This window comes from Streptopelia decaocto (genome assembly GCF_964273445.1).
Source record: "Streptopelia decaocto genome assembly, chromosome: 1".
Taxonomy (NCBI): Eukaryota; Metazoa; Chordata; class Aves; order Columbiformes; family Columbidae; genus Streptopelia; species Streptopelia decaocto.
Genome location: NC_138663.1, coordinates 209814119 through 209840602, shown reverse-complemented (window position 1 = coordinate 209840602; position 26484 = coordinate 209814119). Strand labels below are relative to the sequence as shown.

General features: G+C 45.7%; 1 protein-coding gene across 1 annotated transcript in view; it reads left to right on the top strand.

Annotated features, from left to right (window-relative positions):
• Positions 1–26484, top strand: part of GDPD5 (glycerophosphodiester phosphodiesterase domain containing 5) — a 188769-nt gene that overhangs the window by 55898 nt on the left and 106387 nt on the right. Inside the window, exon 2 of the mRNA XM_082057402.1 lies at positions 13246–13420. Within this exon, the coding sequence (XP_081913528.1) occupies positions 13304–13420 (117 nt within the window). The 5' untranslated portion in view covers positions 13246–13303. The remainder of the gene's footprint in view (positions 1–13245; positions 13421–26484) is intronic.

Genomic DNA, 26484 nt, shown 5'->3' with positions numbered 1-26484 from the left:
CATATGGTGGATGTGGAGATGTTTTCCTCATCCTCTATTGGTGTGGTTCTTGCAGTTCTCTTGCATGCACCAGATTTTCAGCAGTGCAGCAGGGAAGGTGTCTTAGGGAAAGCAGACGACAAATCTACAGCAACGTGTTGGACAGGCTCCTGCTTGAGCTGCTCACACCTTCCAAAGAGGATTAAAACTGCTCCTTGGAGGCCCAGCTAATACAATTCACATGTGATTACACAAAACTCTTCAGGGGGGTGTGTAGGAAAGAGTAATTGGGGAGGGGGAGAAAAGCTTGTCTGTAAAAGCAACAGCTTGCCAGGCTGCGCGTGTTCATAATCAGTTCTGTTTCCACTTAATTCCTCAGTGAAAACATATGCTGAACATGGATAAGGCTCGATGTAAACTTTGTTTATAGCTTGGTGAAGATGGCGAAATTCTTGGAATCTGTGGAAAAGAAAAATATTATGTAATCTTTTTAGTTCCTTAGATATTTTTTAGTTCTTTGTGCTTCAGCCTTTTCAGAGTTTTCTTGGGGCAGCTAGCTGTGCTTTCCTATCCTGTTTCCCCCAAAATAAGAGGGTCTTATATTAATTTTTGTACCAAAACATGCTTACTTTTTACGTGTATAGCTGCCTGGACACTATTTGAGTTGGCTTTTTAATGGAACTGTAGCTAGGGCTTATTTTTGGAGTAGGGCTTATATTTCAAGCATCCTGAAAAATCATGCTAGGGTTTATTTTCGGGGTAGGTCTTATTTTCAGGGAAATGGGGTAGGTCTTGCCTTCTTCCACTACTGGCTTTTCCCCTCTTCTCTCACCTTGGCTGCCTCTGTGCTTAGGTTGAACATGGCATGTCCTAGTCAAGACACAACCTCTCTCCCCTTGCAACTTCTCCCAGACCTGTTTGGTGCTTTCCCTCATGTCTCTCTGGTTTTGTGGCTCAGATAGCTCCTCATCCATGTCTTCTGCCAAGATCAACAGCCACTTCTGGTGCTGCCTGGGTCTTGGTGTTGTCTCACCCCAGCTTATCTGTTGAGCTGTTGTTTTAACTGTTCTTGTGCTGGTCTGGATGTTTCTGATGTGCTGTCCCAAGGTGACTCCACCAGGCACAATGTGCTGCGATGGATTTTGGTGTGATCTGCTTGTCTTCCTCCCTGACAGAGTTGATGTTCTGAGACGAACTTGTACTGGAGTTGCTGTGTCTGAGGGAATCAGACTGGTATTTAGGACTGTGCCCAGTAAAAACCCTCTGAACCCAATCTGTTACTGTGGTTGGTGCTGGCTGTAACCAAGAGGTTCCTCCCTGTGGTCTCCCCACTGTTCACCAGCCCGGAGAACAGGAGCTGAGGGGAGACCTTCTGATCTCTGAACTGCCTGAAAGGAGCTTGGAGCCAGGGGGGTCGGACTCTGCTCCCCAGGAACAAGCGCCAGGAGCAGAGGAAACGGCCTCAAGTTGCGCCAGGGGAGGTTGAGGTTGGATGTGGGGAACAATTTCTTCCCCAAAGGGCTGTGGGGCATTGGAACAGGCTGCCCAGGGCAGTGCTGGAGTCACCATCCCTGGAGGGTTGGACAGACGGAAATGAGGTTCTCAGGACATGGGGCAGTGCCAGGGGTGGGGTGATGATTGGACTCAATGATCTTGAGGGGATTTTCCAACCAAAATAATTCTATGTTTCTATGGCATAAACAGTTGACTGTTGTATGGAAACTCCCAACAGCCTCCTAAATGCTGCCCTCCCTCTTCCCAATCATCACCATCCCCACCAGCCGGAATATTACTTGAATGCAGGAAAACTTTAGCAAAATGACTGGCATCTCTTCTGGCTGAGGGTTTTTCAGGGCCCTCACGCTGAGCAGCACTAGGATGTCCTCATCACTCCTATGATTTAACCCATCAGCATCTCCTGGTGCCTGACAAACTTTTCGGTGTGTCAAGCCCGTTATTCTACAGGACCAAAAAACGTGCTGTGACCTCTTTTTATTTGGTCCTCCTGGATGCCACCAAACAGCTCCTTCAAGGCAATACTGGCAAGGCCTTCATGGAAAGTCTAGTTGGCTTGTTCTTGGACACTAATACTGAAACTTGGCCTCTGCTGAAGTCCATTGGTTTCCTGGCAGTTTCTAGCTTGGAAATTAGCTCATGTTTTCTGAATGCTGGCTCACTCAGACTATCACAGTGTAAAGATCATGCAGCAGTTGGGCTGCTGTAGTTTTTCACGTAAAACCATTTGCATTTTTAATCATGGTCAGTGACCCTGATTGCAACACCGAGACTCATAGATTTCCTTAGCCGGAAAGCACTATATAAAGGAAAAGTGCTTATAGAACTAATTAACTCCTTGGCATTGGAATTCAGGGTGTTGCTGTTATTACCTTTATCAATCTATATTTTTTTTTCTTTTGGAACTCCCTTTCAGCTTAGTTACAACTGAATTCATCATTATTACATTGCCATAACATAAATATTTCTGTGCCTGCCGAACACTAGCCTATCTTACCTGACATTTATTGGACTTTCTTGTTCAAGTGCAGGAGATGTGCTCCTATGGGCACCCCAATTTGGGCCTCCCTTATGAATTAGACTCAGAGAGATGGAAGCAGACTTCTGACAGATCCATGAGCTACCCTGAGGTGGGATCAGCTCTACAAATGTCACTTAATGCATTTTCCTAGCTTTCTTGGGTACTTTCAACTCCCCGCCAACCATCTGTCTTTACAGTGGTTAATAGTTGACTTCTCTGCCAGGAAGAGTGGAGGTTTTACACCTCTTGGGCTACTTAAAAATTCTCTTTACTCCTAAAAGCCAAGAACCTCATTAGACTTGCAGATGTAAGCGATTCATGAGTTGTTGCCCATCTCTCCACCAGCTCCCAGAAGATCAAACTTTCTTCATACTTGGGTTGCCAGGAAGCCTTTGGCAGAGGTGACCAAAAATATCCTGTTTTCTTATTAATGAAAAATCCTCACACCCCATCTGTGCTTTACCTGTTTCTTCCAGTAACTTCAGAACCTGTTTGTGGTTTCACCTGATCTATTTTAGGTTTTTTGAAAATAAGGAGTAGCATAAAGATGAGGCAAAAGGGAAACTGTGTTTTGAGGTGTCTCTTGGTGACCCGCAGAGGTTTATTGCTCAGGAACTACCCCCGTGGCAGGAAAAGCTTTGAACAGAGTTTGTGTTTTGGCCACTTGGATTGAACCATGAAGCAGAGGCTCTCAGAGCTGTTGCACTTTAGAAAATTAACTCTTAAACTCCAAAGCAAGCTACATCAATTCTCTTTGGTCTTTTCCAGCTAGGAAAGCCTTGGAAATTTTCAATATATCTTATTTATCACCTGTTATTTCAGACTGAAGTGACTTTGATCTCCTTTGTGCAGAAATCTTTAGTCTACATTATGTCTTGTTTCTCTGATTCTGGAGCTCTATATAGGCAAGATGGCATCCCAGGTAAATGTGTTGAGTGTCCTTGCTACTCTTCTGTCTATGTCCAACTTTATTAGCTTTTAATTTCTGAGCACAAAGAAGAACTTGTAAACGTGTTGCACTGGTTTTCAGTGAAAAGTCATTTAGGAACCAGATGGTCAACTCTCATCTGTCATGAGCTAGGTCTCCATTTCTGAATATCTCCCCAAGAAGAATCTGAACTGACCATGAGCTGGGTTGTTTGTGCCTTGTCCATCCCTAGTGGTCTTTGCCAAGACAAAGAAAGTAGCTTGATCTTTTTCTTGGACATCATAGCTGGTACTTGGTGTTATTGAAGAACCTTATTCCTGTTGTCTTTTGGGGATGTACAGATGCAAAATGCTATTTAGGTAGAAATTGAACTAATTGGGCAATTATCTTACTAAGCTTGCCACATGTTATGATCCATCTCCTTGAGGTGATGCTTGTAGAGCAGGATTCTGCTGTGACATGCTGGTGCGGATACAGCCTGAAGTCGGGCAATGTGTGACTGTCACCACTGCCATCCCAAACAAAAATGCAGCATAGTCCTACTAATATTAGAAATATCTGTGTAAGTGGTGTTAATTGCTTCCCGGCTTGGAAGGAGGAGAAAACCTGTCTCTTCTGCTACAGTCAAAGCTGTTGAGATACTGGGTTTTCAGAGCTGTGCTGAGGTCCTCACTCACAAGGTTTTCTTGCAAAGGCCAGAGCTTGTGCAGAAAGCAGAGATTGCGTTTGATGATTGCTCTGCAAGAAGTTTGTACAGGTTTTTCCGGTGTCCTGTTCCGCTTCTTCAACCCTTTTTAAAATGTTAGGCACCCACCATGCCCTCCGTTTGTGGAAAATGTTAAGAAGCTGGATTGCAGAGGGCGTTACTATGTACTGTGCTTATTTATTTAGTGAGATTAAAGTCTAAGTTTTTCTTTTGTAATCTCTTTGAAGTGTTTATCTTTTGAAGTCTGAATTCTCATTAGCTGGAAGTGTGCAACTCCCAAACTACATGCTGTCCTAGTTTCAAAGCATTATTTTTTTTTAAAAGAAATTTAAGAACAGTAAACAACAGGTCAGACCCATAGGGGCTACACGTCAGCCAGATCCTGGCTATTTGGGTCATTACTTGCCACTTCGTGAATCAAACTGGCTCTGCAAGCCTGTCACCCTGGATTAGGATGTAGTAGTAGGGTTTTGGCATCACCAGGCATCAGGGAGATAGTCATCATACAACAGTTTGGGTTGGAAGGGATCTTCAAAGCCCATCTAATCCAACCCTCCAGCAATGAGCAGGAACATCTTCAACTAGATCAGGATGTTGCCCTTCAGAGATATAAGACTTCTCTGGTAGACAAAGACAAGTCCTGTAGTCATCTCTTTCAAATTTTTCTTTTTTACTTATTTTCCCCTTATTTTCTGGCATTGGGGCGGCAGCATTTGGCTTTTAGGGCAAGGGTGTTTAGCCAATGTGTGGTTTCCTGTCTCAGTTATCATCCAAAAGACTCCACTTACATGCACAAACACACATGGCAAGGAACACGTTGCACCAGCTTATTTTTGTTGTTTACCAGGGAAAGTTTTAGACGGTAACTGGCATTTTAATGCACCTGCTGTTTTTATTTGTGCAGGGACTCTTCAGTGTTGTCTATATAAAACTGAATGTTTGGAGCCTTGGAAAAGCAGGTGGGAGACCTCTAACCCAACCCAAATTCCAGAGTAGGGCATAAACAATGTGTTGGAAAGAATAACCCAACTGGGTCATTGAGTGATCAGGAGGAGTCATCACAGTCATTACATGGGCACCTTCCACCACCAAATGCATCATCTCAGCACTTGAGGCTGTTTATGGCTTTGGGGTGTTCTCTTACCGTTTCCGCCTTGAAATTAAATCTTGATGTTGCAAAGCGAGATGGTCTGGGTCTGGGCCAACAAAATGTGGAAAGTACTGCTCAGTGTGTGTGTGTACATATAGATTTCCTCCTGGGGGAATGGCTGTAGCAAAAACATCCCTCTGCAAGAGTTGTTCTGTTATTAAACAGATGGGGATATTGTCCCTCTTCCATTTCCATTGTCCAAGTCGGGGAAAGTGGAGTTCCGTTACTTTTGCTTGGAAGATTTCAGTATATTAGAGAAAAACTTGCTATGAAAACCATGAAGAGTCTGTGAAAGTCACAATGATTTAGATAAGTTCCTTCTAATGCTTTAAGTCATTTCAGTCCAGAACTTATTTTTTATTTTTTTTAGAAAGTATCTATGGAAAAATCAGGATTTTTCCAGTATAATTAGGGAAACTGACAAGACAGCGTGCAAGAACATCAGTAGGGATAATTGGTTATCAGTGATGTTACCACCTAATAGGTATAGGTAATTATTTGCTTAACAAGGTTAGAAGTGTAACTAGCTCGATAGCAATTTTAATAAAAAATGGAGATGTTGAAGTGATACAGAGATTCTTGGTAAACAGTGATCGCATGAGTCACCCTCAAGAGGAAAAACACTCCTTTTAATGTGGAAATTGGTAGAATCTGTCAAAGCTCTTTTAAAATGGGTTAGCTAGAAAAAAAATAATAATCTCAAACAGCCTTGAGTCTATATTTTCTGCATTTATTTGCATTGCAAGTGGGGCAAGATTCCTCAGGCCTGATTTTTGAGAGCTTGAGTGTGTGAGGCCTGCTTGTCTTTTGAGTGTTCCACTGCTGTGATGGCCTTCTGGCCTCTCCAGGTATGGAGGGAGCACATGGAGGTATGACTGTGGTGGCATTTCTCTGCTGTCCTCCGCGCTTTCCAGAGACATCTTCCTCTCCCAAAGCATGGGAGATTCCTGATGAGAATCCTATGCTGTCCATTTGGGTCTTTCCAGCCACATCTCGATGGATGGAGATGTTGGAGAAGGCCACAAGTGTTCTTCACATCTTGACGGGTAGAGATCTTGGAGATGGCCACAAGTGTCTTCCACATCTTGATGGATGGAGATGTTGGAGAAGGCCACAAGTGTTCGTCCCATCTTGATGTGTGGAGATGTTGGAGATGGCCACAAGCGTCTTCCACATCTTGATGTGTGGAGATGTTGGAGAAGGCCACAAGTGTCTTCCTCTCCCCAGATGCCTGGATTTGCACACTCCAACCATCTCTTCAGATTTCAGGATTCATAAGCATGCATCAAAGCATCCTTGGCTATGTTTTGGTTCTTTTGTGGATGTGCTAATCGAATTTAGAAGCTCTTAACAGGCTCAAACAAGAAGTCACGCTTATCATAGTGAACCAGCCTACGATATTTGGAAGAAGGACAGAGGTATCAGGTCAAGGCAAGACAGACAGGAACCCATAGGCCTTATCTCTTCCCTCCAGCTCTCCCAAACCACCTGGGTATTCAAAATAGTGCTGCTGGTGGTGTTGCTGCCTGTGTATTAAGCTGCTTGTCTCTGGGCTATTAAAAGATTTGTCCCAAGATGCTGAATGAGATCAGTGTGACCTGTGTGAATCTGGGTTGATAGGAGAATAAAAAATAATAAATTCAACTTGAAGCGGATTATATGGGAGGACTTGGACTGTACCAAGCCTTGTGAGAGGGTTAGATGCTATTAAACCTGCTGTTCCATGGCTGAATTGATGTTATTGACGCAGTGCACCTGAGGGCTCTTGCTCTTTCTCTTCCCTTACTTAATTTGATAGCTTTGAGGTGGTTTAACAATTGGTCCTGATTGCTCTGTTCCCTTTCCACTCCCGATTTCTGAATATTGCTCTAAGGCAACAGGGATGGAGGAGTTAACTCATAGAGACAAAAAAAATCCAAATTTTTAGGCCAGATCTCCCCAGAGAGCTTCCGTTTTAAATTTGCAACTTGATTTCTCTCTTGCCTTTTTCTTTGCTTTCTACAAAGCTGTTTGGAAAGGAATAATGTGTCGCAGGCTGTAATGGATACCCACAATCCAGCATCTCAGGAATGCAACGTGTGCTAATTAGGCATCCCGGAGCCTTCAGAAAATGCTCCTGCTGTATTTGCAGATGGACTCTCCCCTGCTCCCCCCTTTTGGGCAAGCTAGCTGGCAAACTTGGTTATTCAGCTCTAAGAAGTTTGTAGCCATTGGCAGAGGATGAATCTTTAAAGTCAAGGTTGCTTGTGTGGGTTTGTGCTTTCTACTTTATTCCCCCCCTTCTGGTGCGTGTTGCTGAATTTGAATAATTAATGTATGTTATCTTGCTTCCTGTTTTCATTTCTGTATGTAATGCTAACCAGCGGAGGTTTGAATCATTCATAGCCTGCTTTCTCCACCTCAAAGCTGTAGATGTCATGGGAACAGTGACTGTAAAATAGGGACTTTCTGTTTCTCTCCGTTAAATCCGCTTCTGGGAGCAGGAGAAGCATTCAGTCGGTGATCTCGGCCAAGCAACAGTCTCTGGACAGATGGTATCAATGTGGTTTCTCTCGAGCAGCATCTTGTTTGAGCTTCAGCTTCTTCCTGCATCTCCTGTTACTACTCAGGTGTCTCTGTGCGTGGTGGGGGGGGTGGGCGGCGTATTGTGTTTTCTGTTGTGGGCTTGTGTGCATCTACTCATGACATTTGTGGAGAAAAGGGAATGATTTTCATCTTGTAGGTTGTGCCTCGTGCTATTCAGCTGCATTCAGGAATGTCTTTTTTTGAAACTCCTGTTGAGTTTCTTCTTCATGCTTCTATGACTGGTTTTATAAAGAGGAGCCCAAATCGACAGGCTCCCATAGAATCTACCTGTGCTGGGGATCATGGTGGGTGCTTTGCTTGGAGGGTTATGGAGCCTTCTCAGCTGTATTTTGCCTTGCTGATATTTTTAAAAAATATATATATATATATATATTTACCCTCTCAGTTGTTTTTAGTGGATTTTGTTGCTTTTAATACTTTCTATCAGTGCCTTCTGGTGATGGTGTTGGAGGACAGGAGTGCTTTTGGGTCACCTTTTTGCACTAAAAATACTTGTGTCCCTCCTGAACTCTGCCAGGAGGTTGAGAGATGCTGGATTAGATGCTGCTGCAGGAGGTTGGTAGATGCTCTTCAGAACTGGACAATTAACTCAAAGCTTTTGCATCTACCTTGGCTGTTGGCGTTGTGGCAGGAGAAGGGTTGATAGCTGGTCCCTCTCGGTCTCTGAAGTGCACTCCTGCCATACTAAAAAAAGGCTGTTTGAAAGGGATTTGGTGCCTTTAATACCCCCAGTTGTGATGCAAAGTTCAGGCCTTTAATTGGTAGCTTTGTATATACAGTCACAAGAGAGGTGTTTGTGTCTTGAACAGGTTGAACCAGGGATCATATTTTTAGGATCTGAGGCTGGAACAGCTCTGCTGGGAGGGCAGGCTGAGAGAGTTGGGGTGTTCAGCTGGAGAACAGAAGCTCCAGGGAGACCTTAGTGCAGCCTTTCAGTAATTAAAATGGGCCAATAAGAAAGACGGGGACAGACTTTTGAGCAGGGCCTGTTGTGATAGGACAAGGGGTGATGGTTTTAAACTAAAGAAGGGAGATTCAGGCCAGACATGAGGAAGAAATTGTTGCCCTGAGGGTGGTGAGAGCCTGGCCCAGGTTGGCCAGAGAGGTGGTGGATGAAGCATCCCTGGAGACATCCCAGGCCAGGCTGGACGGGGCTCTGAGCAACCTGAGCTGGTGAAGATGTCCCTGCTCATGGCAGGGGTGGCACTGGATGAGCTTGGAAGGTCCCTTCCAACCCAAACTGTTCTGCGATCTTGGTGATAGCCCTGAGATGCCCTTCTTGTCCAAACTCACCCTGTTCCCTTCCTGCCTTTATTGGTTGTCCCCTGTGAGTTGTGCTGTGAAGGTTCAGCTGGGGACTTCATGATAAGTGCTTGAGCTTCAACTTTGTGAATGGAATGATGGATCCATAACATGAGTTATTTTATTTCTATTATATTTCTATTATATTTATCTCTGCTTCCAGGCACCTGCCACTTTGAATGAATTGGATATTGATTTGAAAAGTCAGGGTTTCCCAGCTTTGACACTTTGTGGCTGGTAAACAGTACCTCTTCTCCAGGTGTCTGGACTGGAGAAAAGCGAGGAGTTTCCCAGAAGCATGGAGTGATGAAATACTCAAGTGTAGTCCTTGTTTTGGAGTTTGCAATGCAATTATTGTAAACTAGCAAATAAAATACGTGGTCAAAGCTTTTAAAGGTAGAGATGATCTGTCTGTTCTCTTGCCTTGCATAACTGAAGGAGGAAGAGGTGGTAATCAGCAGAGATGCTGTTCTTTGCAGTTGGATTGATGACCTTTGAAGGTCCCTTTCAACCAAAACTATTCTGTGATTTTCCTGGAGATTAATTCATAAAGGATTTCTTGTAGGGACTGTAGCCTGCTAGGTCTTCACGCTGGTAATGTGAGGCTTGGCAGTGGAGTTGTTAATACACTGTGCATAATTTTTACATCCTGCCTATGTCCTGCAACGTTTTTTACGTCACTTGCTGCTTCACATCTTCGGGGCAGAGACTGTGGCTTTGTCCAAGGCCCTTAAATAGCATCTAACTTTGCATGTCCTCAGCATTTCTGTCCTATTCTATCTGACAGTTGCTTCTGCCCTCGGTGAGCTGCTGGCACATGGGGAAGGCAGATCGGGGAAATTCGTTTTGTGGGTACAATCTTGAAGCAGACAGAAGCTAAAGATAGGAGGCAGCTTGTGCCGTGACTAATGCAGAGCTTTATAAATAGTCCAAGAAGAGCTGAAGTGTGGGCAGGGAGGTGACCTCAAGCACGAGGCCATGGAGGTGGCACAGCAACGCTTAGGGGCAGATGAGCTGGGAGAGGATGGGGTGACATGATGAGCAAATAGCTCTCGTTTCAGGCTGGTTGTGGTTGTGCTGCTGTCCTGCACGTCTTCCCTGGGGGAAAGAGCAAAACCACGTGGGGATCTGGATCAGCTATGAATTGATATGCAAGTCCTGCACATCTCGTGTCCTCTGCCTGGGTCAATGCCTCGAGCAACACTCGCAGCATTGGACAAAAACACATTTTGTGTGTCTGCATAAGAGGAAAGCAAAGGTCCTATGGGTTGTGGGCTCTGCAGACAGACTGGTAATGGTCTGGTGGGCTTTGAAATCACAGCAACCAATTAGCAAAATCTGTTTACCTCCTGGATGCTGAATCCTCATCAGAGAAAGCCAGGACAGGGCTGTCCTAGGCTGTCAGCATGAAACATAGACTATGAGTAAGGACAGAAGCTGGAAGGTCTGTGCTGCCTGTGTCTTTAATGTTTCTAGACTCCGCCACAGTGTTTGCAACATCTGGAGCATTGCCTTATGTATAAACTATAATTAAAAATACAGTCCATCCCATTCTTGGAGGCTTTCTTCTATGTGACATGGCAATGAAAGGCTCTTAGGTGGCTAGGCTCTGTAAGCCCTGCCACACTTTGCTCATGCTGGTGAGGATGTTGCTACTCATAACTGTCACAGAATCACAGGATGGTTGGGGTTGAAGGGACCTCTGGAGATCAGCCAGTCCAACCCACCTGTTAACGCAGGGTCACAGAGCAGATCACACAGGATCCCAGGTGGTTTGAATGTCTCAGAGAAGGAGACTCCACACCCGCTCTGGGCAGCCTGGGCCAGGCTCTGGCACCTCCCAGCAAAGAAGTTTCTGCTCACGTTCACATGGAGCCTCCTGTGTTTCAGTCTGTGCCTGTTGCCTCTCACCCTGGCGTTGGGCACCACTGAACAGAGTCTGGTCCATCCTCTGACACCCACCCTGACATATTGATCCCATTGATCAGATCCCTCTCAGCTTCTCTTCTCCAGCTCAACAGCCCCAGCTCTCTCAACCTTTCCCCATCAGAAAGATGCTTCAGATCCCTCAGCATCTTTGTGTCCCTCCACTGGACTACCTCCAGTAATTCATTGTCCTTCTTGAAGTGGGAACCCAGAACTGGACCCAGTACTCCATATGTGGCCTCACCAGGGCAGAGTATAATTTAACTCACAGCTTTTTGCAAGACCTGAGCACTGGGGATGCTGCATGTGAGGAAATGAAGCATTTCCCCTGGAGAGCCTGCGATTTCCCTACTGCCCACGTACTGTGCATGCTCTGGAAAAGCAGCCAAGCACTTTGCTGTTGCGTGGACAGACAGTGCACTATGAGTGATGCCCAACAGCAGTTGAGCTTGCAATGTTGGAGCTCTGGGCATCCAATAGTGCACCAGGAACCTGTGGAAAACCCCTGATAGGAGTTATACACAGCTTCTATAAATACAGAGTCAGAGAATGTCAGGGGTTGGAAGGGACCTCAAAAGCTCATCCAGTGCAATCCCCCCGCCGGAGCACGAACACCCAGATGAGGTTACACAGGAAGGTGTCCAGGCGGGTTGGAATGTCTGCAGAGAAGGAGACTCCACAACCTCCCTGGGCAGCCTGGTCCAGGCTCTGGCACCCTCACCAGGAACAAGTTCCTTCTCAAATTTAAGTGGAACCTCTTGTGTTCCAGTTTGAACCCATTGCCCCTTGTCCTGTCATTGGTTGTCACCCAGAAGAGCCTGGCTCCATCCTCCTGACACTCACCCTTTATATATCTGTAAACATGAATGAGGTCACCCCTCAGTGTCCTCTTGTCCAGCTCCAGAGCCCCAGCTCCCTCAGCCTTTCCTCACACGGAAGATGCTCCACTCCCTCCAGCATCTTGGTGGCTGCGCTGGACTCTCTCCAGCAGTTCCCTGTCCTGCTGGAACTCAGGGGCCACAACTGGACACAATATTCCAGGTGTGGTCTCCCCAGGGCAGAGTAGAGGGGCAGGAGAACCTCTCTGACCTACTGACCACCCCCCTTCTAATCCACCCCAGGTACCATTTGCCTTCCTGGCCACAAGGGCCCAGTGCTGGCTCATGGTCACCCTGCTGTCCCCAGGACCCCCAGGTCCCTTTCCCCTACACTGCTCTCCAACAGGTCGCTCCCCAACTTATACTGGAACCTGGGATTGTTCCTACCCAGGTACATCTGCTTTGAGGTTCCCATCCCTGAATACTGACTTTATGAATCAGTAAGAATGCACTATTACTTGGTCTGTTCTTGATATGAATTTCACCAGAGACAGAAAGTGGGCATCTAAATATATTTTTAAGGAAAAGCTCTGTACTGCACCAAGCATGTAATTGATGGAGCAGAGTACTTTCCCTTGAAACAGTGATGTTCACATGCATGGCATATAGAGAAACTGCATCTGTGTCAGACTGGTCCTTTGGCAGCAAATGGTTTTTGGTGGAGAAGGGACCTTTTTCCTGGGTAAGGCTGCAACAAGCTCTGCATCCCTGTGAGGGCTCAGTGGAGATGCCTGCAAAGGGAGAGGGTAAAATCTGCCTCTTCCAGCATGTGCAGAAGCGTTAGCTCCTCATCTGGGACCATTTTACAGGCTCCAGAGGATGCTCAAGATAAACTGATTTAGCCTGGCTGGGTTTCAGCTTTGCAGAGGTCTCTGAATCAATTTTAAGGCTGTTCTTGCGGAGGGGATGGTTCTTTACATTTCAATCATTTGTAAAAAATCTAATCATCCGGGCTCCAAATAATCTTGTCTACTGCGTGGCTTTTCTTACTGATAACTCCTGTGAATGTATTTGCTTTTAGTGCTGTGGGAGAAACTGCACAAGGAAGTAAAACTTGCACACTAATTAAACTTCTCAGTCTCGTTGAGTAACAAACTGGAGATGTTGGCAGGGCTGGGAATAGATCTGATTATCATTCTTATTCTCTTAATAGCCAGAGGACATGGTTAATTATTCAATTGCTTGTTAATGCACTGAAATATTGCTCAGCATTTTAAATTGATTTTTCTTTGTTTTTTCCTCTTCTTTCTGCAGGGCACTCCCAGGACCTGATGGATTTCTGATACCTCGCTCCTGAGGGGCTGGAAGGAGCATGGTTAAACACCAACCGCTGCAGTACTACGAGCCGCAGCTATGTCTGTCCTGTCTGACGGGGATCTACGGCTGCCGCTGGAAACGGTACCAGCGGTCACATGATGACACCACCAAGGTGGGTTGTTGACCACGTTGCCTCTTCTCGGTGACTTTGGGTCGCAGATGGGTGTGGGTTCTTGGATATTTGATTGTATTTTGTGGCCTTGGATACACCATAGAAACCTCTGGACTTATGGCTTGGAGGTCTTCAAGAAGTCCTTTCCGTGTGGTTGACGTAGCAGATAGGTTAGCTGGTTGTGGTGCTCAAAGTGGTGTGGGTTTGGCCAAATTGGTCTGTATTTTTCTTTTGGCACCGGGGGAGACTTCAGTTTTGTTCCTTGCTCTATGTTTTATTGCTGTGCTTGTATATGTAGGAACTGCATTTCAGTATAACCTCTAGGTTCTGTGCATGTGCAAATAAGTTTATAGGTAGGGAAAGGCAGCAAGGTGACTTTTCCTTCCTCAGATAAATGCAATTTTTAAGAGCTCTGGCAGAGGGAATCCAAGCATCGTGGCTGGACTCACACCTTCCCAGTTGTTTGTGGCTATGAGATGGAGTCTCGTGAGACCTGATGTGTTTATAGGAAGAAAAGTGGAAAAACTGCTGTCAAAATTGCCCTATTGCATCTTCTGGGTAGTGGTGGTTTGTGTATCCCTGTTCTTCTGAGTTCTCTTGTTGTCTGGAGGGTTTGTTTTTTTTTTTTTAGTATGCTTACTGCTTAAAGAAATAAAACAAAACCACAACTCAAAACTTAAGTATCATTTCTCCTGGCAATGATCCTAAGAGATTCTTTTGCTGCTTTTTAGAGGCTTGGTTTCGCCCTGTTGAGAGTCAGCTGCTCTGTCTTGTTTTTAAGTCTATAACCAGGGATCTTCTTGGCTGTTGAGTGCTTTTCCTCTGGAAAAAGAGGCTTTTAAGGAGAGAAAACACTTCTAGGCGGCAGATGCTGTGCCAAAAATGCTCCTGGTTCTGAATTGCATCGATTGTTGGTGGTGTAGTTTGGCCGGAGCTCCCATGTGAATTGAAAAGTCACGGCTCGCGTTTGTGCAGCATGAAACAAATTTCCTTTTGCAAAGTAGAAGTGTTTGCGTTGTTTTTCCTCTTTAGTCGGAGTGATCGCTTCTGAGCCAGCAGAAGTTTCCTTTGAGTAAATACCCGGGCACATCCATAGCAGAGGGTGTACTTGGTTTTTTTAAGACTTCGTCAGGAAAAAAAAAGTGGGATGTAATGTCTTGGCATGCACGCGTGTACTTAAATACTCAAAATGCCTTATTCCGTATGCCCTGTGAAACCAGACATCATGCTAAAAATCTACAGGAAGATTGCCATTGACTTAAATTCTTTTGGTGGAAGCTGGGTCTGCTTTCACTGATCTATTTTATCAAAAAGTGTCACTGGCAACCTTCTAATTCTGCTTGGAGTTTCAGTTGTTTTTCTAGTGCTAGAGAGGAATTTCTTGTGTTTAAAGTACCTATGCAGGGCTTAAAAATATGTCAAGTCTCTGAGCCAGTCTTATTGGGGTCTACACAACGATTCAACTTCCACTTTGTTGAGGAGAGAAATGGAGAGAACTTTGCTCTTGTGGGAGCTAAAGAAGGAAGTCTTGAATTAGCTCCAGGCTATGCAAAACCAAGGTATGAAGAACCTGATCCCATCAATAAAGTGCATTTTGGTTTTTTTTTTCCTTTTGGAGAAATCCGGCCTTATCATAGAATGATTTGGGGTGGAAGAGACCATCAAAGCTCATCCATTGCTACCCCTGCCATGAGCAGGGACATCTTCACCAGCTCAGGTTGCTCAGAGCCCTGTCCAGCCTGGCCTGGGATGTCTCCAGGGATGGTTCATCTACCACCTCTCTGGCCAACCTGGGCCAGTCTAAAAAATTTCTGGGTACTCCCATCATTGGTGTTTAGTGACCTCTGGTCTGCATGAGAGAACTTTTGGGGTGTGCAGAAAGACTTTCCAAGATCCCAAGGTATTGGTTGGGGGATAGGAAGTTGGACATATGCTTGTTGTGTCCAGCCAATGTATTTTAGCCACAATATTTAGGTGTATCTGTAAGGAAGTAGCCAGGAAAATACCATAAGTTGGGAGCCTGTTTTCTTTATACAAAAGCAGTGGTATATTGATGATAATACCTGTTGTATCACCCTGTCTCTCACCCTATAGTAATTCAGCCACTGCAAGCACAGATTAGAAGCAATTGTAGTATAATATGTCATAGAATCATAGAATGTCCTGAGTTGGGAGGGACCCACAAGGACCATCGAGTCCAACTCCTGTCCCTGCACAGGACAACCCCACAGTTCACACTGTATGTCTGAGGATGTTGTCCAGTCTCTTCTTGAATATTGAATATTGACATGTTTTCCTGAGCATGATTTCAATAAAAAGAGGTACGGTATGCATGACAGGTCATAAGTCTTCAAAATTCCAGAGCTACCCAGGAAGGAAGGAATAGAGTATGTACATGTTATGGTTATACTCTGTAATTATCAGAAAGCGAGACACGTATTCAAAAAGCAACTTTTCTTCATGTAGGCTGCAGCACGGCTGTCTGCTTTCTTTTTAAAAGATCAAACTTTGTAGAATAAAAGCCCTTCACCTAAATTTGGGTTACAACCCAACCTGGCGAAGCGCATCCTTGAAATCTTCTGCTGACGGCTGGAAACGCTTGTTTTCTGAATTGTGCTACAGCTCAACAGCCAGAGTTTTAATGATTCCTCTCCTTTTCCCCCAAATGTATGCAGATCAGGCTTTCTACTACACATTAAAAATTTACATGAAAATGAGCATTTTAATTGCACGCTTGAGTTCGAAGTTTTTTGGGAGACTGCTTGCTGGAATTGTAATTATCTCTTGCTTTCCTCTGACCTTTTCCGAATGGAGGAGGGGGGCTGAAGGTGCTCAACCTGCATGCTTCATCTCCTTTTAAAATTTTGAACATCTGCAAAATTCCTGTTTCTGTTGGTGCCTTTGGCTTTACTAGAAAGATCCCCTTTCATTTTTTTTTTTAATTTTTAGTGTTTTTTTTTTTAAAAAAACAAACAAACAAAAAAAAACAAACAAAAAAAAACAAACCAAAATGCATATGAAAGACAAGAAATGGTCTTGCTGAGATTCAAACCATTATACTCTGCAGCTGGTGTGAGGAGGCAATTTCTGGTCTAACTACAGCTTGTTCATCAGGTATTCAACCAAAGAAGTTCTTATGAAGTCAGTGCATCATCTTAATAGGAGCCTGAACACAAAAACTCTTGGTCAATAAGCTTTGGCTTGTAGTTCCTATATGAGCTTTTAAAGGTCTGAAGTTCAGATGGCAGCTTCTCAGGTAGCTCCCACGATCCTGTTGGATTGCCAGCAATTAAAACCAAGAGGATGGCACTGATAATCGCAGTGTATAAACACAAAACTCTGTGCACATCTTCACCTGGGATGAACTTCTATCTGGGCCGCTCAGTTCAGGAAAAGAGATGGAAGTGCTGGAGCAGGTCCAGAGAAGAGCAACAAGACTGGGGAAGGGACTTGAACACAAGCCCTATGGGGAGAGGCTGAGGGAGCTGGGCTTGTTTAGTCTGGAGAAGAGGAGGCTTAGAGGGGAGCTCAGCACTCTCTAGAACTACCTGAAGGGCAGTTCTAGCCAGGTGGGGATTGGTCTCTTCTCCCAGGCATCAGCAATAGGACAAGGGGCCATGGGCTTCAACTCTGCCAGGGGAAATTGAGGCTGGAGATTAGAAAGCAATTCTGTGCAGAGAGAGTGGTCAGGCATTGGAATGGCTGCCCAGGGAGGTGCTGGACTCACCGGCCCTGGAGGTTTTTAAGCTGAGATTGGCCATGGCACTTAGTGCCATGATCCAGTCAATGGACTGGAGTTGGACCAAGGCTTGGACTGGATGATCTCTGAGGTCTTTTCCAACCCAGTCAATTCTGTGATTTTGTGTAACCCCAGAATAGCTCTTGTTCCTGGGGTTGGCTGCAGTGTCTTTTAAAATCCACCCAGCGATGTTGCAGGATCAGTATCCACATGGGAGCCATTGATGGGCTGCATTGTATTAAACATGAAGTTAAATCTTTCAACTGGTTTTGTTCAGGTTTGTGGTGTGCTGGTTTTTTATTGCTTCCAAAACCATGTAGTCTGTACGCAGCAAATAACACACCTGGGAAATCATCTTAGGTGGGAGTGAGGAAAGACACATTCTGCAGGAGAAAATTGCAGTGATAATTTTTTATCTGTCCAACAAACAGAAGCTGCCACTTTTGTTGTCGCTTTTTTTTTTTTGTTACTGTGTACTGAAAAATCTTGGCATCTTTATTTATATTATTCAGTTCCCTGTCAAATAGGATGAAATACTGTCACTGTTTGCAAAGGGGTTTGGCTTCTCTGTTTAGCAGGCACAGCTGATACTGAACTTTCCAACGGCAAAACCTCCTGAGAGACAAGCTGAACCAGACAAAATGTATAATAACTGTGATTTCTTCTTGTCTCCCCATTTCCCTTGGAAGCTTCCCACAAAACTGTATTTTCCTCCAGGAAATTATCAAGGATAGATGCCTGGTTTGGTCATATATGCTAGGAAGGGCCATCATCACCTGGGAATGAACTCAAAACTGGCAGTTTTGGATCCCAGGTGGGTGAAACTGCAAGATATAACAAGGGCAAGTGTAGAGTCTTGTGTCTGGGCAGGAACAGCCCCAGGATGCAGTATAAGTTGGGGAATGACCTGTTAGAGATCAGTGTAGGGGAAAGGGACCTGGGGGTCATGGGGACAGCAGGGTGACCATGAGCCAGCACTGGGCCCTTGTGGCCAGGAAGCCAATGGGACCTGGGGTGGGTTAGAAGGGGGTGGTCAGTAGGTCAGAGAGGTTCTCCTGCCCCTCTACTCTGCCCTGGGGAGACCACACCTGGAATATTGTGTCCAGTTGTGGCCCCTGAGTTCCAGCAGGACAGGGAACTGCTGGAGAGAGTCCAGCGCAGCCACCAAGATGCTGAAGGGAGTGGAGCATCTCCCGTGTGAGGAAAGGCTGAGGGAGCTGGGGCTCTGGAGCTGGACAAGAGGACACTGAGGGGTGACTCATTCATGGGGATCAATATGGAAGGGGTGAGCGTCAGGAGGATGGAGCCAGGCTCTTCTCAGTGGCAAACAATGATAGGACAAGGGGCAATGTGTTCAAACTGGAACACAAGAAGTTCCACTTAAATTTGAGAAGGAACTTGTTCCTGGTGAGGGTGGCAGAGCCTGGCCCAGGCTGCCCAGGGAGGTTGTGGAGTCTCCTTCTGTGCAGACATTCCAACCCGCCTGGACACCTTCCTGTGTAACCTCATCTGGGTGTTCCTGCTCCATGGGGGATTGCACTGGATGAGCTTTCCAGGTCCCTTCCAACCCCTGACATTCTGGGATTCTGTGATCCCTGTGATTTTCTGTTCTTCAGTGTCATCTCCAGCATTTAAATGAAGGTCTTTTCATGAGCTCTCTGTGAGTGGTGCACTTCATGGTACAACCTCTTTCCTCCTTCCCTTTTCTCTTGTAAACATCCCCGAGAGGATGTGAGTGAGAGTTTAAATCTTGTATGTACAGAAATCCCCCTGTTTTCCTAATGCTCTAACCCCACAGGTGTTAACCTGAACATCTAAGAAACCACATCCTTGTTCAAAATGTGGCAAGATGGTGAAACTTGAGTTAAGATGCACATCCAAGCTCAGGTTGGGATTTCTTTGAAAGCTTTGAGGGTGTTGAGTCAATGAAACATGGTGATGGTTGAGTCAATGGGTGATGGTCAATGAAACATGGGCTTGCAGGGTTGGATTTTGGGTATAACATTGAAGTTTTGTTGTCCTTAGGCACACAGCTTGTTCAGAACCAGCTTTAAAACCGCTCTTATCATTCAGTGTGGCTTTGTAGAGCTGATGCATATATGATCGTGGTCTGTTTAAAGCCTTTACACTTGCCTTTCTGCCTTAGGAACCACATTTTCCCATGAGTGTCCCAGAAACTTCCTGTTTTTAAAGTATTTTGTTTTGGGGTTGGTTTGGGTTGGGTTGGGTGTTTGTTTTTTTTTCTCTCCCCACATCCAAAGCATTGTCCCCTTCTTTTCTCAGACATGCCCACTACTTGCTGATGGGACCAGCATGATGACCTGGTCCAAGAGCTGGAAATGCTGGTTGGTTGTACCCACCAGCTTCTGGTGTTGGGAGAGCGACTCCTGCAGTCCTTGATTCCAGCACCGCTGTTGGGTGGCATTTCTCCCCTGCTGTTTTTATACCCCATTTGTCTGTGCCAGCAAGTGTTCTTGATTTTTGTTGTTGTCCCCTCTCTGAACTTGTGTCCTTGTGTGTCATCTTATGGTCCTATATGTTTTTTCTAGTCCTTCTAGTAGCTGCTGTAGTGTTTTGCTCTCTGCTTCCGTTCTCTTCTGACAGTAATACTCGGTAATGGGAGCAGTGATGTTTCCTTGTTGCTGTTGCTTCCAAGACTTACTAATCCCATCCGTGAAGAGCTGTCAAGCCTGCAGCAATGCCTTGTGGTGTGTCAGCTCTTCTGAACCCAGCAGCAGATGCTCCCCACTTTTTGGAGTTCAGGAGCTGCTGTGTTATAGAATCACAGAATGGTTTGGATTGGAAGGGACCTTTAAAGCTCATCCAGCCCAACTGCTGCTATGAGCAGGGACATCTTCACCAGCTCAGGTTGCTCAGAGCCCCGTCCAGCCTGGCCTGGGATGTCTCCAGGGATGGTTCATCCACCACCTCTCTGGCCAACCTGGGCCAGGCTCTCACCACAAAAAATTTCTTCCTCTCTGGCCTGAATCTCCCTCCTTTAGTTTAAAACCATCACCCTTTGTCCTATCACAACAGGCCCTGCTCAGAAATCTGTCCCCATCTTTCTTATGGGTGCCTTTTAAGTCTGGAAAAATTGCACTAAGGTCTCTCTGGAGCTTTTCTTCTCCAGGCTGAATCAATGCGACCTCCTATATTTAGTGTGTGAAGTGGCATAAATCCTTTTGGCAGCGTCATGTTTTTTTTTCCTCTGTGACTGGATAAACTGAGGCACAGAAGTCAAGCTGTTGTGAGATGACTCGGTGGTGTCCACCACTGATGAATCTTGAATCCCGTAATCATCTTAACATGGACACTTCTCCCTGCTATCTGTGAATGCACTTGAGGTATTCCTGATGTCCCTGGTTGCTGCCTGTTGGTTTGGAGGTGAGGAGCTAGGGACAGCATCTTGTGTGACACTGTGGATGATGCCACCAGGAATCACGGCTAACTTGGTGGGTCGCACTTATGTTCTCTGAAGTTTTAACTTGTCTGCCTGCAAATCCAGGCTCTGGGTAATATTATAAGTGGCCCCTGAGCAGGGCTGACCCTTTTTATAGGTGATTGATTAGCTCATATAGCAACAGCTTGCAGAATTTCCAATACTTTGTCACTGCTACTTTATTCAGAAACTTTGAAGTGATCCATGCGTGAGCTCCCTGTGATAAACAACCCGGCCAGCGCCCCTCAGATACACAAAGGTGCCTTGTGACTTTTCCAGCATTATTGGCCTCTGGGGTTTTATTCAGTTTGTGGCATTTCCTTTTTATAGCTGCCAGATGTGCTCCCTCCAACTGTTTTTCCTTTATGCGTTATACTAATTATCTGGGTGAAAAAGAATGTTGCTGGAGCCCGTCATCTCTCCTTCCTCCTGTTTGCTCTTGGACCTTTTCAGACACAGCAGATGCTGCTGCTCCTGCCCTACTTGAAGCCACTGTGTTTATAGTCTTGCCTTAAATTGTAATTGGGGAAGGTGACCTCAATTTTACTGGCTGTCAGTAGGTCGTTTGCATCAAGAAACCCACTGAGGATGCACCAGAAATTCTCCAAGAGGCCGGTGAAGCTCCAAAACCACAGAATAGCAAACCAAGAGAAGATGGTCAGGTTGGACCTTTACCATCCCTTGTTTTCATCCTGGGTTGCACTGAAAACCAACCTGGAATTAGCAGCTTAAAACAGGGCTGATAATTAGCGTGTCTGTAGTCAGGGTTGGCAAGTGGATCTGAGGGCTGACGGCCAAGTGCTGTCTGTGCAGGAAAAAATGGCTTTGGGTGTTTGGGGATAGGCAAAGACAGACAGGAACTACACCTTAAAGTTAGGGAAGGATGTCGGTAAAAAACATCCTTTAAACATCCTTAGATAAGCCAGAACAAAACCAAACTTGTCCTGTTTCTGATATTCAGGAAGTCTCCATGTTTCTTTTGTCCTTATTCCAGCAGCCACCAGAGGAGAGATGGCTCTTTAATTTTACTTTATTATCTTTATTTTCTTTCTTCTCCTTTATCTTTGGTTCCCAGACAGAAGTCTCGGCTGCCTGTGCTTCCCAGGGAATCTGTCACATGTTATCAGGGGGTTTAGCCAAGTCTTTCCTAGAAAGTATTTGGAAAGCGATGACTTCAGACTCACCGTGCTCAGCTTGGGGAAGAAGAAAGGCTGCGAGCAGATATGGTTGATGTCTTGAAGCCCTTGAAGATAAGCGCTGCTGAAGGAGGACACTTGAAAGGCTCAGATAGTTGGCTGTGAGGGAACTGATTTCTGACCTATTATTGGAATGAGCTTCTTGAGAGAGATGGGAACAGAGTTTGAGGGTTTCCAGGGGTGGCTGATGGAAGAGATGGGAGGAAGCTACAACCCATTATGTGCTCAGAAAGCTGATTGGAGGCTTGGAATTTGTGGCTGTCACCAAAACAATAACCAATGAAGACCTTGAGAGAGATTCATCCTGATAACTGTCCTTGAGGTTTCTCTCTGAATTCCTCCTTGTACGGTTATGACTATGCAAGTGTTTCCATGCCAATCATCCAAATTTTTGATACTTGGGGAAGAAAAGGCTCTGTGGGTCTCTTGCCTCCTGATGCAGCATGTCCTGTCTGATATACTGCAGTGCAAGACTTACTGAATATATGTTTCCTTTGTAATGCTTTATATTATTTTTTCAAATCTGGATAGTGCAAAGGTGTTTTCTTAGTCCATTGACCAGCTACAGATGTGTTTAAGGCAGAAGATGCTTTAGCTAGTGTATCCCTCTCCCCCGCTCTACCACCCTATAAGTGGTTGCACAGAGCAATTAAAGCAACCCAGCAAGGAGCAGAGCTACCCCCAATTTCTGCTTATGATTCTGCTGCCGTGTTGTAGAGCATAACCAGTTTATTATTAATGTTGTGTGTTGTGGCATGTGTTGAGCTATCAGAATATGCTCTTGTGTGGGCATGTTGTGGTCCTAGCAAAGATATGTGGACCGCTGGGGCATGTGTAAGAGGGGTGGAGAAATACAGAAATGCTCACAGCCAGGTTATAGAATCACAGAATGGTTTGGGAGGGATCTTCCCAGCTCCCCCAGTGCCCCCCCTGCCATGAGCAGGGACATCTTCACCAGCTCAGGTTGCTCAGAGCCCCGTCCAGCCTGGCCTGGGATGTCTCCAGGGATGGTTCATCCACCACCTCTCTGGCCAACCTGGGACAGTGTCTCACCAACCTCAGGGAAAAACATTTCTTCCTCATGTTTGGCCTGAATCTCCCTCCTTTAGTTTAAAACCATCACCCCTTGTCCTAACACAACAAGCCCTGCTCAAAAAGTCTGTCCCTGTTTTTCTTATTGTCCCCTTTTAAGCCTGGAAATGCTGCACTAAGGTCTCCCTGGAGCTTCTCTTCTCCAGCTGAACACCCCAACTCTCTCAGCCTGTCCTCCCAGCAGAGGTGATCGTTTTTCATTAAACCCTCCATCCCCAGCCTGCATTGATACCAGGGGTTGCCCTGACCCATGTGCAGGACGTGGCACTTGGCCTTGTTGAACCTCATGAGGTTCACATGGACCCACTTGTTGAGCTTGTCCCGGTCCCTCTGGATGGATCCTGTCCCTCAGGTGTGTCACCTGCACCACTCAGCTTGGGGTCATCTGCAGACCTGATCCTACTATGTCACTGAAGATATTAAACAGTGCTGGTCGCTGTCCTTTCTGCAAGCAGCAGCATTTAAACATCAATGGTGCTCACCTAGAAATGCTGTAAGGGAGATCAGAAACCCAGTTGCCCTTTATAATTTAAATAAATGCCTCATGCAGATGCCCTGTGGTATGAGAGGTGAAGACGGTGGGTTAGTTATGTCTGCTTTTATTTCAGAGATGGTGTTTTTACATCGCATATCTCTTAATCCTCTGTTTAAATAAATACAAGGTGCCTGAACTGTGTAGATATGTGAGGAGAGATGATAGGGGAATATCTAACACTTGTAACGCCTATCCCTGCCTTTAAAATATCTATTTCTGCTCGTGTAGCTGCAAGTCAGTATAAATGAGATATCAAACTCTTCCTAATGAATTGGGTGTCTGCTGTTTAAAATTTATTCCTTTAAAGTGAAATGTGGATGATTCAAGATGGTCTATCTGGTTAAAGACATCACGTGGCCTTGAACTGAGGTTTCTGATGGCTTTTTCGGGTCCTGTTGTGAAAAGACAAATGAGGACCTGTGATCCATCTGCATAATGGATTGCCATGCTGTGTCTGCGATACGTGTGCTAATTCACTTTATAGCGAAATGCTCTTGTAATTCCTGCTGGGTGAGAGCTGTTAAATGACCTGAACAGATGATTTAAGCCACGTTGATGTGATATATGTGTTACTATAGGCTTTGGAGCTGGGACTTTGCTGGGTCTTCAGTGCTAATCCCCAGACAGCCAAAGGTCACTGGTCACAGGAATTGCTTGCTTTGCTGAAAACCACTATTAGAGGATGGGTGAATGTGGCCTTTTTCCATGTAGTTTTAATTTGTTAAAGTTTGTGACTGAGGTCTGAAGCCACAGAAGCTTTTGATTTGAAAAGAGGCTCTTTCAAGTCGGTTTGATTTGAGGTTGGGCACTAAGGCACTAGATGCTGCAAATTGGATTCTCTTGACTCAAGGAGATGCCTGGGAGTCAGGGAAAAGCATAGACCTCTCCTTGTGTTTGGGGTTGGAGGTGATTCTCCTGGGGGAATGGGCACCATTCAAGTGTTGTCTTGCTCAGTGATGTTGGGATTCATCTGCTGAAGTGCATTTGAAGCTTTGACAGTGATGGAAATTTCCTTCCACAGTGGGGGAGAAAAAAAGGCAGGATTTCTCCCAGTTTTCCCTAAGGCCATCTGCCAAGGAAGATCTCGTCTGCAGTGTGACTGCAGCCAGCCTTCACGGCCGAACTGAATTTACACAGGACATCGTGCTGTTGTGTTATAAGATGTTTTTTCTCTCTTCTGTCTCATTGTCTTCTCATTGCATATTCTGTAAAGCAGGTCTGAGGTCAGCTGAGCCAGGAATTGCAGTTGCTGTGGATGGTGTCATCAGACCAAAATTTGCAAAGAGTGTTACTGGGTCTATCTGGGAATGGTGTATTTTCACAGAATCCCAGAATGTCAGGGGTTGGAAAGGACCTGGAAAGCTCATCCAGAGCAATCCCCCCATGGAGCAGGAACACCCAGATGAGGTTACACAGGAAGGTGTCCAGGCGGGTTGGAATGTCTGCAGAGAAGGAGACTCCACAACCCCCCTGGGCAGCCTGGGCCAGGCTCTGGCACCCTCACTGAGAAGAAGTTTCTTCTCAAATTTAAGTGGAACCTCTTGTGTTCCAGTTTGAACCCATTACCCCTTGTCCTATCATTGGTTGTCACCAAGAAGAGCCTGGCTCCATCCTCCTGACACTCACCCTTTATATATCTGTAAACATTAATGAGGTCACCCCTCAGTCTCCTTTTCTTCAGCTCCAGAGCCCCAGCTCCCTCAGCCTTTCCTCACACGGGAGATGCTCCACTCCCTTCAGCATCTTGGTGGCTGCGCTGGACTCTCTCCAGCAGTTCCCTGTCCTGCTGGAGCTGAGGGGCCACAACTGGACACAATATTCCAGGTGTGGTCTCCCCAGGAAAGAGCAGAGGTGGAGGGAACCTCTCTCAACCTACTACTTTTGGTCTTCACAAAAAAGCAAGACCTCTCTTAGACTGGGCAGGAGTCCCATGGTAGATTGACAAGGAACGAAGATGTGTTCCAGGCTCAGAAATTAGGCTTAGCCTGCTAAGAGCCTGCTTATTCTTGAGACGTATATCCTCAGCTCCTAGGAAGGTTGGGATGAACCTGCCACAGGGCAGAGCTGATGCTGAAGCCATTCTCTGCTTAGGTGAGCCTGAAGAAGACCATTGATGGTCACTTCTAGGTCCTACCTTGGAGACACGGCCCAGAAATCTTGTGTATTCGTGACTGCTTGACCAAAAGGCCAGGCTGCCAGGCAGCATTAAAAAATATAGTCTATTCAATAAATACAGTTTTGGCCTTAATGGGTTTGGGTTATCTTTTTCCTCCAAAGCCATTTTTCAGTACAAATAGTTGGTCAATGACCGCAGATACTGTGGCCTCTGTAAATTCCTGCTTGCTCCATGTGAAAGATGCTTCCTACTTCACTAACGCTTGTTTAAAGGATGGGAAATCCCAAGTCCTTAAAACCTCAGGAAAGCCACAGTATTTGATAATTTTCTGCCTGGGGCTGCCTAAAACTGTCAGGGTGAGGATGTTTGACTAATGCTGAATCTCTGGCTTAGTCCTGATGTGGGCAAAATGCCTGTGGGAGGGAGCCTGCAAAACCCATTGACTGTTATGCTGAGTTGGGATTATGGGCTCAGACTGGGTGATTAACGTGCCCTAGGATTTATAACGCTTTGTAGGTGTCAAAGGGGTTTTTTTACTGCAGAGCATCTGCAAAATGTGTTTCAGGCTGTAAACAGCCAGCAGGGAACTGAGGCTGCAGCTGGAGAAAAGGGGGAGGCAGGCAGGTGGGAGACATGGGAAAAGGGGGGAGAAAGAGGTGTTTTTGGGTCATGGTCCCTTAGAGCTTTGCTAACAAGAGCCGGTGGCTTTGTCTGTTGTGTTTTGCTGGGGATTTTCACCGGGCATCTGGGTACAGCAATGTCCTAGTCTAAAGGCCGTGGTGTGCAACCACTCCTGCAAAATCTTCATCAGCGCTCCAGGCTGGGCACAGAGTGGCTGGAGAGCAGTCAGGCAGAAAGGGACCTGGGGGACTAATGGACAGGAAGCTCAACATGAGCCAACAGTGTGCCCAGGTGGCCAAGAAGGCCAATGGTGTCCTGTCCTGTAT